The sequence below is a fragment of the Miniopterus schreibersii genome, assembly GCF_964146895.1.
Source record: "Miniopterus schreibersii genome assembly, chromosome: 6".
In the NCBI taxonomy this organism is placed as follows: Eukaryota; Metazoa; Chordata; class Mammalia; order Chiroptera; family Miniopteridae; genus Miniopterus; species Miniopterus schreibersii.
Window position 1 is genome coordinate 10125518 of NC_138107.1, and position 13127 is coordinate 10138644.

At 39.6% G+C, this 13127-nt stretch overlaps 1 protein-coding gene across 1 annotated transcript in view; it reads left to right on the forward strand.

The window, feature by feature from the left end:
- The window catches only part of DNAH8 (dynein axonemal heavy chain 8), a 248175-nt gene that overhangs the window by 29875 nt on the left and 205173 nt on the right, over window positions 1-13127 (forward strand). Inside the window, exons 12-14 of the mRNA XM_081141591.1 lie at window positions 6467-6664; window positions 11175-11251; window positions 12754-12853. Coding sequence (XP_080997717.1) covers window positions 6467-6664; window positions 11175-11251; window positions 12754-12853 — 375 coding nt within the window. The remainder of the gene's footprint in view (window positions 1-6466; window positions 6665-11174; window positions 11252-12753; window positions 12854-13127) is intronic.

Genomic DNA, 13127 nt, shown 5'->3' on the forward strand with positions numbered 1-13127 from the left:
CACACCCAACCACACCTCTTTGGTTATTTTATAGAGTGGAACCTCGGTTCTCAAACTTAGTTCATTCCAGAGGGTTGTTCTAGAAGCTATTTGTTAATAAACCAAATCATTTTTTCCCATTAGAAATAGTGTAAATTGAATTAATCCGTTCCAGGCCCCCAAATTATCCCGTTTTAACCTTTCTTATATACTGTACATGTCTAATGTACTTTTTCTGTTTGGCTTGTTTTTTAAATTGATTTCAGAGAGAGGAAAGAAGGGAGAGGGAGAGAGAGAGAGAGAAACATCAATGATGAGAGAAAGCCACTGATCAGCTGCCTCCTGCACGCCCCCGACTGGGGATAGAGCCTGAAATCCGGCACATGCCCTGACCAGGAATAGAACCTGACCTCCTAGTTCATAGGTCAGTGCTCAAGCCCTGAGCCACACTAGCTGGGCCTCCTCCTAGTTCATAGGTCAATGCTCAAGCCCTGAGCCACGCCAGCCGGGCCTAAATACTGCTTAATCTGTAAATAAACACTTTTTTCTCTCAAATTTATTGAACTACCCCCTACTAGCCTTAAATGAATCACTTTCAGCAATCATTCCAGGGGTGCCTTTCAGGTCAGCATGCAGCACCTTTGCTTGTTCATATATTACTGCCTTTGAAATGGCTGCCACTGGCTAACTGCTTTCTGTTTATCCAAATCCACAACAGTTCTTCCTCTTCAGTTGCCTGTAATCATTGTTTCTTTCACACACTTAGCAACATTAGCACTCTTTTTTATCCTCACCCAAGGATATTTTTTCCATTGCTTTTCAGAGAGAGTGGAAGGGGGAGAGAGAGAAAGAAACTTTGATGTGAGGGAGATGTATTGACTGGTTGCCTGGGGATGGAGCCTGCAGCTGAGGTACATGCCCTTGGCTGGAATCGAACCCAGGGCCAACACTCTAACCACTGAGCCAAACTGGCTAGGGCAACATTAGCACTCTTGATGGCCTCTTTATGTTTTAAAATTGTGTTAATCCTTGACTTCCCCAGCAACAAAAGCATTGTCTCTCTTGTTGCCTGAGAGACGCTTTTTGTCATGCTGAGGTATTAGCTTGAAAGGGTTGTCAGTTCAAAAGTGAAGTTTGGTTGGACAACTGAGACATTTTTTCTGTGAACAACTTGGCTGAGAACCGAATAGTTCAAGATGGCAGACATTCGAGAAATGAGGTTTGACTGTACCTTACATAGTACTGTTGAGAATTATTATTCCAGATCTCTTGTCTCACTGTTGGTACGACTCATTCGATATTACTTTATTGTATTTTAACTTCTTTTTTATTCCTAATTACTGTCTTCTGCCAGATACACAAAAGCTGTTGCAAACTTTCACCTTTTCCTTTAATTCTGCCTCCACCTCTGGAGCTTGAATTTAAAAATCTCTGCTCTTAACCATTGTATTAAGCTGAGAAAAAGTGTGAGATGAAATACCTGCAATACCTGGCAGAACCCAGTAGTCCTGTTGTATCTGGCTGGGTGGGCACCTTCTCTCTGTAGGCCAGTGTATACGATGTATACACAGACATTGTGTGGATGATATCTTTGCTGGGCAGACATGGATTAGAAACTTCTGCACCTTTGATTGATTTACTAAGAATGGCTAGGGAGGAGTGATATTTTTTTTCAGGGTATATAGGGTGCCCATACCAGAGTCTTGTTGGAGTTGGCTTTTCAGAAGTCTACAAAGATATCATTAGGTACCACCCTCTCCAGTCCTCCACCACCTTCCAACTTTTTAGGTGCTGGTAGTATTTTGGATCCTGTTCATCATTTATTGGAAGTTGCTGAGGGCATTACATAGGTTAAAGGGCATTTCCTAGACATTTCCAGAAGCCTATTTTTCATTTGTAACCCCTGACACAGCCAGGATAGGAAAGTATGAGTGACAAAGAGAACTGAGTTACTCTGGGGGTGTGTCTTTCATACATACTTCTGTAGGGCTGTTTTTGTTTGTTTCTTTAACAGCTTTATTGAGCTGTAATTCACACACCATGAAATTCACTCATTGAATTTAAGTCAGCATTTTCTAATACATTCACAGGATTATGCAACCATTACTACAGTCTAATTTTAGAACATTGTCATTCTCTCTGAAAGAAATCCTCTACCCATTAGCAGTCATACCCCATTCCTCCTCTACTATTAATATTTCTGTTTCTATAGATTTACCTGTTCTGAACATTTCATATAAATGGAATCTTATGTTTTCTTTTGTGACTGACTTAGCATAATGTTTTCAAGGTTCATCTATGTCGTAGCATTCCTTTTTATTGCTGAATAATATTCCATGTATGGATATACCACATTTCATTTATCTGTTCATTAGTTGAGGGATATTTGGGTTGTTTCCATTTTGGGCTATTATGAATAGTGCTGCTATGAACATTTCTGTACATACTTTTGTGTGGACATAGGTTGTCATTCCCCTGGAGTATATGCATAGGAGCGGAATTGCTGGGTCATGTGGCAACTCTGTTTAACTTTTTGAGGAACTGCCAAACTGTTCTTCAAACCAGTTGCATCATTTCACATTTTCCTAAGCAATTTATGAGACTTCCAGTTTCTCCACATCCTTGTTAGCTCATTATGTGTCTTTTTGAATTTAACCATCCTAGTGGGTATGAAGTGGTATCTTACTGTGGTTTTGATTTGCATTTCCCTGACAACTACTGATGTTGAACATAACTTCAAGTGCTTACTGTTCACTTGTAGTTCTTTTTTGGAGAAATTTCTATTCAGATTTTTTACACATTCTATATTTAGTTATTTGCATTTTTATTGTTGAGTTATAAGAGTTCTTTATATAGTGTTCTGGGTGTAGGTCCCTTATCATATATGATTTGCAAATATTTTCTCCCATTCTGTGGGTTATCTTTTCACTTTTTAAAAATGTAATCCTCACCTGAAGATATATTTTTTATTGATTTTAGAGACAGAGAGAGAGAATGGTATCACTGTGAGAGAGAAATATCAATCAGCTGCCTCCTGTATGCACCCCAACTGGGGACTGAACCTGCAAACTAGATACGTGCACCGACTGAGAATCGAACCTGCAACCTTCTGGTGTACGGGATGACGCTCCAACCAACTGAGCCACCTGGCTAGGACTCTTCACTTTCTTGATAGTGTCCTTTGAATTGTGATAGTTCTCAATTTTGGTGAAGTCTAATTTATCAAGACTTTCTTTTGTTGCTTGTACTTTTGGTGCTATATCTGTTGGATGGGGCTGTTTTGTGAACAGTAAGGATTCCTTGGGGTCAAATATTCAATTAGAAGGATCATGGCATGGTCAAATTAGTAAATAAGCCTTACTGGTAAGGATCTAGTCCACAAAGATACTTAATGTTTCTGAATCCACTAGAGCAAGGGTGGGGAACGTCTGGCCCGTGTACCGTATATGGTTTGAGAAATCATTTGGTCTGGCCCTGCCAAGGCCTCACCAAAGAGAAGTAGTTCCAGCGATCACATTAGGGGTGTGTTAATTAAAAGTTTGACCAAATATAGCAGGCTAATTTTTAAGTTGATAATTTCGTATGGCCACGAATGATGTTATAAATATCCAAATGGCCCTTGGCAGAAAAAAGGTTCCCTACCGCTGCACTAGAGCATAAGCCTGGAGGTGGGTCCTGGTTACTCTTAAAATTTTTCCAGGAGGCTGAACCCTTGCCAACTTGGGTGTAGTTTTATGCCTGATAGAGTTTTAGGGCTGGACCTTAATGGCTAGCCCATTAGCAGTAGAGACCTTTGGTGGCAGATCTAATGCTGGGCATGATGGGAATTCTTTTGTAGCAGCCCAAGCATTCCTGATGCTAGAAAGAGTGGGCAGTAATGGCCAACTGCATTAACTACTCCCCCTGCCCTACCTCTGCAGAAGCCATGCCTTTAGTCTTAAAAATTCATGCCACAAGGGCTCCGCAATCAGAGCTAATGCAGCACCCCCTAGAGGCCTTACTTGAAGCGCATCCTGATTGTGTGTGATGGAAAGACTCCTGTAGTAACAATCCCTTGGCTGACTAGCATCCCTCCCAGGTATAACTGGTGGATATTCGTATCCAAATTCTCAAGAATGGGGATATAAAACTTACCTTGAAGTGTGGCCATGATTTTGTGTAATCCCTTAGAGATGGTTACTGAGTTTTCTGAATGGACTTTCCCTGATGAGTGGGGAGCTTTTGGGGCCCTCTGTAAACTCTTAAATAATTGAAGAGGAGAGTAAGAAGGGCAAGCTAAGTCAGAGCCTGTTAGGGAAAGGTGAGATTCAGATGTCAGAATGACCAAGAGACAAAGTCAGCAGACAGACAAGACTGAGATTGGGATTGGAGAGCGAAGACCTCAGAGCTGGGCAGAGATGTTGGGGATCTGTAATGAGTACGTAAAGAAGGTTCTAGTGTACCAGCTTAGGGTGCCCAAAATGCACCTTTTCTTTGGTGGGTGGGCACCTGAGGTGCATTGAGTGTTTGTCTTAAAGAGCCATAATTAAGTGTGGACTATTCTGTGCTGCTTCTTCCTCTTCCTTCCATGTAAATTTTGGTGAAAAATGGTATATCCCAAAAGTTTAGTTTTGTTTTCTTCTCAACCTGGACATTTGTGGGAGAGAAGAGAAAGGGGGGAAGCCGGTATTGCTGGGGGGAGAGTTAAAGAACTGGAGCTAGTAGGTGGGGTGAGGTCTTTACTCATGGTGACACTGATGAGGGAATCATAGCAAGTTGAGAACTCGAAAGGATGCCAGGGTTGCTGAGCAGAGAAGGAATTATAAATGGTTGTCAATACTGAGGGGTAAAAAAGCCAAGGCCTGGACACACGAGCAGGAGCATGGCCATGTTTGATTAGCAGCTTTTATATTGCTGGCATGTGTAGGGGGTTGGGGGTTCACTGGCTAAGTTTGGGACTGACTGCTGTCTCTGTCTCTTGCTCACTCATTGTCCTCCGATGGACAGAACAGAGGATGTGTTAACAACAGGAATTTTGTCCCCCTCTCTGGCCATCGGGACCAGGTGATAACGGAAGGGATAAAGGGCAGAGTCTTAGGGCAGAATAACAGAGAAGTGAGTAGTTCGGTTCTTCAGTTTGCTTTTTAAAGTTTTTTTTTAATTTAAGGTGAGTGGAGTGGATGTTTTAGTAAGAGGCCCAGCTATTCTCATATTTATATAGAGCGTATACAGTGTGCTGTAAATCCCAAGTGGTCTGTCTTTCCTCCAGGCTTGGGCTGGCTTCTAGGATGACAATCGTTTTGGAAGTGTGCAGAATAGTGACGTAAGAGTGACAGTTCAGAAAATGGTCATTTTGGACTGGCATGTGCAGGGACTTTGACTTCTACTGGCCCTGTGGAAAGACCAGTAGTGCCTTCATGGTGTGTAGTATTTGGAGGACTGCCCTGAAAACAGGGAAGCTTTGTCCAGTAGCTAAACAGGAAACAAACCTGGGAGCTTTGAGCATTGCTCTCCAAAGCAGGAATCAAAATGGGGACTCACTGATGAAGATGAGGGAACTGAGCAGCCTGTGAATGTGAAAGACTTTATTTTGATGAAGTAGGTGGTGTTGGTACATTGAGGTGGAGGCAGCCATTTCTGCAATAAGGTCCATTTTGAGGGCTTCCCAGGGCTCTGCAGGGATCAGAAGTGACAGCAGTCATTCTTCAGTCTTCTTGGACTTTCCCTCCACCTGAATGCAGGGAAAGGGAAAAGGAATGTGGCTTTATGCTGGTGTTACACATCAAGTACAGTGAGGGGAGGGCCAAGAAGAAAGGTGAAGCTTTTGAATCCAGTGGCTCAGTGAAATGAGTTTCACAAACTTCTCAACAATAAAAGGATGAAACTATTTAGACATCTGCAAGGGCTTTTATTCAAATTCTGTTTTCCCCTCCCTTTGAAAGACAACATGATCAAGTTCTGAGAAAGATTGTGAACTCTCTCAGATATGCTGGTAAATCATCTACTTAAATAGTTGAAGAGTAGCCCTGGCCGGTGTGGCTCAGTGGATAGAATGTTGGCCTGTGCACTGAAGGGTCCCTGGTTCAATTCCCAGTCAAGCGCACGTACCTGGATGGCAGGTTTGATCCATGGCCCTGGTTGGGGCGCATGTGGTAGGCAACCAATTGACGTGTCCCTCTCACATCTGTGTTTCTTTCTCTCTCTCTCTCCTTTCCTCTCTCCCCCCTTCCCTCCCTTCCACACTCTAAAAAAATCAATGAAAAAATATCCTCCAGTGAGTATTAACAAAAAAATAAAATAGTTGAATGGTTGAATAAATAGTTGAAGAATAGTTGAGTAGTACTGACAGATTTACCATGTATTTTATCTCCTCTGGTTGGTTTTAGCTAAATTATTTTAGGGCCTGTTTCTTGGTCTGTTTTTTAATCAGTAACATCTTAAGAGCTTATTACAGGGAAGGGTGCTAATAATCTCATTTTAAAAATAAAATAACACTTCTCTCTTTAAGATTACAGGAATGATAACTGTTGTGCAAACATATTCAGCCTTGAGTAGTTCAACCATAGAGGGAATAGACATAATGGCAATAAAATTTAAAAATATATATCAAGGGGTTAAGAAAAAGCAGTATGACATTCTGGATCCACGAAGGACAGAGTTTGACACAGATTTTTCAGATTTCATGGCAAAAATCAATGCTTTAGAGGTAAGTAATTGTACATACTTTTACTTTAGTGAAGCCGAAATTAATCCTGGAATTCACATATTTACTGTTTATTATAAGTTACTCTTGAAAATGGATCAAAAAGATTTGTTAGTGTGGATAATTTTCTAACTAGTCCACAAAATATTTTCCACCCTTTAAAGAATGAAAAATGGGCATATTAATCAAAAGATGTCAGTGAAAAACCAGGAAGCCCAAAGGACTATTGTAGTTAGGGTTCATTATTAGTTTACATTAAAATTTGTATTCAATTTTTGTGTGTGTCAAGGAGCCAGTGTCATTTTTCCAGTCAAAGGGAAAATTTGTCATTCTTTTTTTAAAAAAATATGTCTTTATTGATTTCAGAGAGAAGGGAGAGGGGGAGAGAGAGAGAGAGAAACATCATTGATGAGAGAGAGTCATTGATCGGCTGTCTCCTGCACACCCCCAACTGGTAATCGAGCCCGCAACCTGGGCATGTGCCCTGATCGGGAATCAAACTGCAATCCCCTGGATCCTAGTTCCATGCTCAACTGCTGAGTCACGCCGGCCAGGCAAAATTTGTCATTCTTACTGTGAGAAAAGATTTGAGGACGGGTTAGGAAGGTGGATCACTCTCCCCTTGGCCCTGCACTTTCTGCAGTTAGGACACTTCTGAAGAGGCCCTTGTCCTGTTTGTCATAGCTTTGGGGCACCAGAGGGATTAAGGGTAGTTAAAAAGTGTGTCTGGTGAGACTGTACCGTATTTCTCTCTCACCTTTGGGTTTATATGATCTCAGTTACCCTCATACTGAAAACTACTGTAAACCCAGGGTTAACCCCATGGAAAGCTTCTCTCTTTGCTACACAACTTCCTAGAGACACAGGGAGGGACAAGAATATACTCTGTCCACTTCTTGAGTCTGCAATTCTTGCCTTAAAGGTGAGGAAAAGTACATATATATTTGCTCATTTATTCTTTAAAGATTTTTTAAAAAACTTTATTACATGTAATCTGGGCAATATAAAAAGATAAATTTCAGTTTTTGAAAGTGAGACTCTGATGTTAAAATATATTTTAGTTATTACCTTTAGTGTTTGGCTAGTTGGGCAGGGTGGAGTTTGCTTCTAAATTGCTTTGTGAGTTGTATCTTTATGTCAATGGGAATTTGGATTTTTTTAGAAAATACTTATTGCTGAAATTATTTTTATGATTGTTTAATAAAAATTCTACATTGTAAAGGCTTTACTGTGTCTCAGATATAAATTTTTAACATTCAGTATATTAAGAGGCCATATTAACTTTTTAATACTTTATTTATTATTATTTTATTTATTTATTATTTTATTTTTTTCTTGTGATGACAACTTTTAAGGTTTATTCTATTAGCAACTTTCAAATATGCAGTACAGTATTATTAACTAAAGTTGCTATTTTGTACATTACGTCCCTATGAGAAACTTATTTTATACCTGAAGTTTGTACCTTTTGTAAAAAAATCTTATTGTTGAAAGTATTACAGATGTCCCCTTCCCCCCCCCCCATTTATCTTTTCCACCCTGCATTCACCCCACCTCAGGCCTTCCCTATACCAATGTCTGTGTCCATGGATTATGCTTATAAACATTTAAGTTTTTTGATTAATCTCTTCCCACCCTCCATTCCCATCCCCCGTCCCTCTGAGATCCCTCAGTCTGTTCCGTGCTTCTGTGTCTCTGGATCTATTTTGTTCATCAGTTTATTTTGTTGATTATATTCCACATATGAGTGAGATCATGTAGTACTTGTCTTTCTCTGACTGGCTTATTTCACTTAGCATAATACCCTCCAGTTCCCTCCATGTTGTCCCAAAGGATAAGAGATCCTTCTTTTTTACAGCTGCATAGCATTCCATGGTGTAAATGTCCCACAGCTTTTTTTATCCACTCATCTACTGATGGGCACTTGGGCTGTTTCCAGATCTTAGCTATTGTAGATTGCACTGCTATGAACATAGGGGTACATAAGTTCTTTGTGATTGGTGTTTCAGGTTCCTTAGGATATATTCCTAGAAGTGCGATCACTAGATCAAATGGCAGTTCAATTTTTAACTTTTTGAGGAAACTCCATACTGCTTTCCATAGTGGCTGCACCAGTCTGCATTCCCACCAGCAGTGTACTAGGTTGCCCTTTTCTCCACACCCTCACCAGCACTTGTTCATTGATTTGTTGATGGAGCCATTCTGACAGGTGTGATTCGATACCTCATTGTAGTTTTAATTTGCATCTCTCTGATGATTAGTGACTTTGAGCATTTTTTCATGTGCCTCTTGGCCATCTGTATGTCCTCTTGGAGAAGTGCCTATTTAGGTCCTTTGCCCATCTTTTAATTGGATTGTTTGTCTTTCTTTTCTTGAGTTGTATGAGTTCCTTATATATTTTGAATATTAACCCTTTACCATATGTGTCATTGGCAAATATGTTCTGCCATACAGTGGGCTCCCTTTTCGTTTTGTCGATGGTTCCTTTTGCTGTGCAGAAGCTTTTTAATTTTGTTGTAGTCTCATTTATTTTCTCCTTAGTTTCTCTTGCCCTAGGAGATGTATCAGCAAACTTATTGCTAGGAAAACTGTCTGAGATTTTGCTGCCTACGATTTCTTCTAGGATTTTTATGGTTTCACATCTTACATTTAAGTCTTTTATCCATTTTGAGTTTATTTTTGTGTATGGTGTAAGTTGGTGGTCTAGTTCATTTTTTTACATGTACCTGTACAATTTTCCCAACAACATTTATTGAAGAGACTGTCTTTATTCCATTGAATGTTCTTGCTTCCTTTGTCAAATATTAATTGACCATAATTGCGTGGGTCAATTCCTGGGTTCTTGGTTCTGTTCCACTGATCTATGTGTCTGTTCTTGTGCTAGTACCAAGCTCTTTTGATTACTATGGCTTTGTAGTATAACTTGATATCTGTTATTGTGATCCCTCCAACTTTGTTCTTGTTTCTCAAGATTGCCATGGGTATTCAGGGTCTTTTTTGTTCCATATAAATTTTTGAAGTGTTTGTTCTAGCTCTGTGAAATATGCTGTTGGTATTTTAATAGGGATTGCATTGACTCTATAGATTGCTTTGGGTAGTATGGACATTTTAATGATGTTAATTCTTCCATTCCATGAGGGTATATTCTTCCACTTGTTTATATCTTCCTCTATCTCTTTTTGCAATGTCCTATAGTTATCTGAGTACAGGTCTTTTACCTCTTTGGTTAAATTTATTCCAAAGTATCTTAATTATTTTGCTGCAATGGTAAATGGGATTTTTTATTTTATTTTTAGTTTCTCTTTCTGAGAGTTCATTATTGGTGTATAAAAATGCCATTGATTTCTGGGTGTTAATTTTGTATCCTGCTACCTTGCCAAAGTCATTTAAGTCTAGTAGTTTTTTGGTGCAGTCTTTAGGATTTTCTATGTACAATATTATGTCATCTGCAAATAATGACAGTTTTACTTTCTCCCTTCCAATTTGGATGCCTTTTATGTTTACTTCTTGTTTGATTGCTGTGGCTAGGACTTCCTGTACTATGTTGAATAACTTTGGTGAAAGTGCACACCCCTGTCTTGTTCCTGTTCTTAGGGGAAACACTTTTAGTTTTTGCCCATTAAGTATGATGTTGGCTGTAAGTTTGTCATATATGGCCAAGTTTGTCATATATGGCCTTTATTGTGTTGAGGTATGATCCCTCTATTCCCACTTTGCTAAGAGTTTTTATCAAAAATGGGTGTTGGATTATATCGAATGCTTTTTCTGCATCTGTTGATATGATCATGTGATTTTCCTTTCAATTTGTTTATGTGATGTATCGCGTTAATTGATTTGTGACTATTATACCAGCTTTGCATCCCTGGAATAAATCCCAGTTGATCATGGTGTATGAATTTTTTAATATATTGCTGGATCCGATTTGCTGATATTTTGTTGAGGATTTTAGCATCTATGTTCATCAGGGATATTGACCTGTAATTCTCTTTCTTTGTAGTGTCTTTATCTGGTTTTGGAATTAAGCTAATGTTGGCCTCTTAAAAACAACTTGTAAGTGTTCCTTCCCCTTGGGTTTTTTGGAATAGTTTGAGGAGGGTGGGCGTTAGTTCTTCTTTCAGTGTTTGGTAGAACTCCCCTGTGACGCCATCCAGACCAGGGCATTTGTTTGCTGGGAGCCCTTTGATTACTGTTTCAACTTCACCAGCAGTTATCGGCCTATTCAGGTTTTCTGACTCTTCCTGATTGGGCCTTTTACATTCTTTTTTGTACTAAGTCTTTGAAATCTAATGTGTATATTATATTTACAGCATATCTCACTTCCACGTAGTGACATTTCAAGTTCTCAGTGGCCACATGTGGCCAGTGGCCACCGTGCTGGGCAGTGCAGTTTTAGATGCTTAGATCGTAGGTGTGTTGAAGGCTCTGTTGATTTTGTAGGAAAATCATTAATTGTTGTTAAACAAAACTAATGTCTTAATGCCAAAAATAATTAAATATCAATATTTTATTTTAGGTACAAATACAGGCATTTATGAACAGTACTTTTGGGAAAATCGTATCTTCTCAGCAGGCTCTTCAACTGCTTCAAAGGTATTTATAATTCATTAAGCAGCATAATTTCTAGTTGGGATAACTTTATATCTGGAAATACAATTTCAAATAAGATATTCTTGGAAATCACTTCTAGGTAAACTTTTGAACTCCTAAACATTGCTCTTTCAATTACCATTAAATAGAATGGTAAAAATTTGAAATATGATATTTTTCATTGCATCTTTTGTAGCAGAGAGTCTTTCAATAAGAAAATGAAATATTTTACTTGTTTCCCCCAGCTATATAATATACTTGAAGTTAATTTCATAGGTGTTATTGGGAAAGGAACAAAAAATATTCAATTCTGCATACTGAAAGGATTTCTAAATGTGAAATTAGGAGTATCAGATCTCCAGACTTCCATTTCTCCTCCCAAGTATCCGTGCAGCTCCTGTCCCTCTGTTCCTGATAACAGTGACCCCCCTAAAGGTCAGGGACTCCTGGATTAGAGGGGGCGAGCTGGACTAGAGGCCATTCTCTTCCAGCGCAGGCCCATGTTAGGGACCCTTTGGGAGCCCTCTCCTGAGAGCCAGTGGATCTGGGCTTGGGCACAGCTTTGCTATAGTTCTGTGTCTCCTTAATGATGGATAGTACTAGTGCGACTTTACCTTATGAAACCATCATTAGAGTCAAAACAGATAAAGTGATTTTGACACATGATAGGACTGTACAGACAGATGGCAGGTACCACTTTCTTAGTGATTTCTCTTTCTGTCTTTGCCTCCCTCTCCCCCACCCTCAACCTATAGTATACTGGTGTTAATTCTCTTTATTATCAGAACGTTCTGGTTCTAGCACTTCCTGTGTATCACTTAGTCTCTAAGTGAAAGTGATATTTGACTGACAAAATCATTATTATTATTCTGGCTCTTTGGAATCATGTGACAGTAGTGTTGACAGAGGGGTAGTCAGTGTGCTCCCCTCCATCTTTACTGATCCACTCCCCACTCATCTTTTCAATTTCAGTTTAATGTCGCTTTCTCAGGGAGGCCTTTCTTGACTCCCCAGATTTGGCTAGGTTCCCTATTAATATGCATTTCTGGCACCCTGTAATTTAAATAATTATTTATGTAACTCTTGACTGATATCTCCCTTTTCCATAAGATAACATAGGCTCCAAGAGGGCTGGAACCACATCTGTCCTGTTAATCACTGTGTCCTAGGAAGTGTGTGAGGCCTGGTGTGAATATTTGTCAAATGAATAAATGAATGGAGTTTTAGGACTACAGCAATTCTTTTTTTTTTAAACATATATTTATTGATTTCAGAGAGAGGAAAGGAGGGGGAGCGAGAGAGATAGAAACATCAATGATGAGAGAGTCATTGATCGGCTGCCTAGCCCGCAACCCGGGCATGTGCCCTGACCGGGAATCGAACCCCGGTCTCCTGGATCCTAGGTCGATGCTCAACTGCTGAGCCATGCCCGGGTGGGCAACTACAGCAATTCTTAAGTATGTTTCTCATTTACTTTTTAATTTTTCACTTTCAATTACTTTTAGATTCCAGAAGCTGAACATTCCCTGTCTTCAATTAGAAATAAGTCACACAATTGAGCGTATTCTTCAGTGTTACGTGACTGAACTCGAAGCCATTAAGAAGGCAAGTATCATGTTTATAAATATAGAATGGTACTTTAGTACAAAAACAGAAGCATTCTGAAAGTATTTGCCATGATCATATTGTGCCTAAGCTTTTCAGGAGCAGTCCTTTCACTGCTAAACCCCTCTGATGCTCCCCTCTCAGTGTGGGAAGGGCTGACACTATAGTTACTGGGTGGCCAGATTTACATCCTGGGCTCTTAAGAACTGTCTCTGCGAGAGAGCATCCACATGTGCATAGGAAAGCCCATTTAAGCTAATATTTTCCTGTGTAG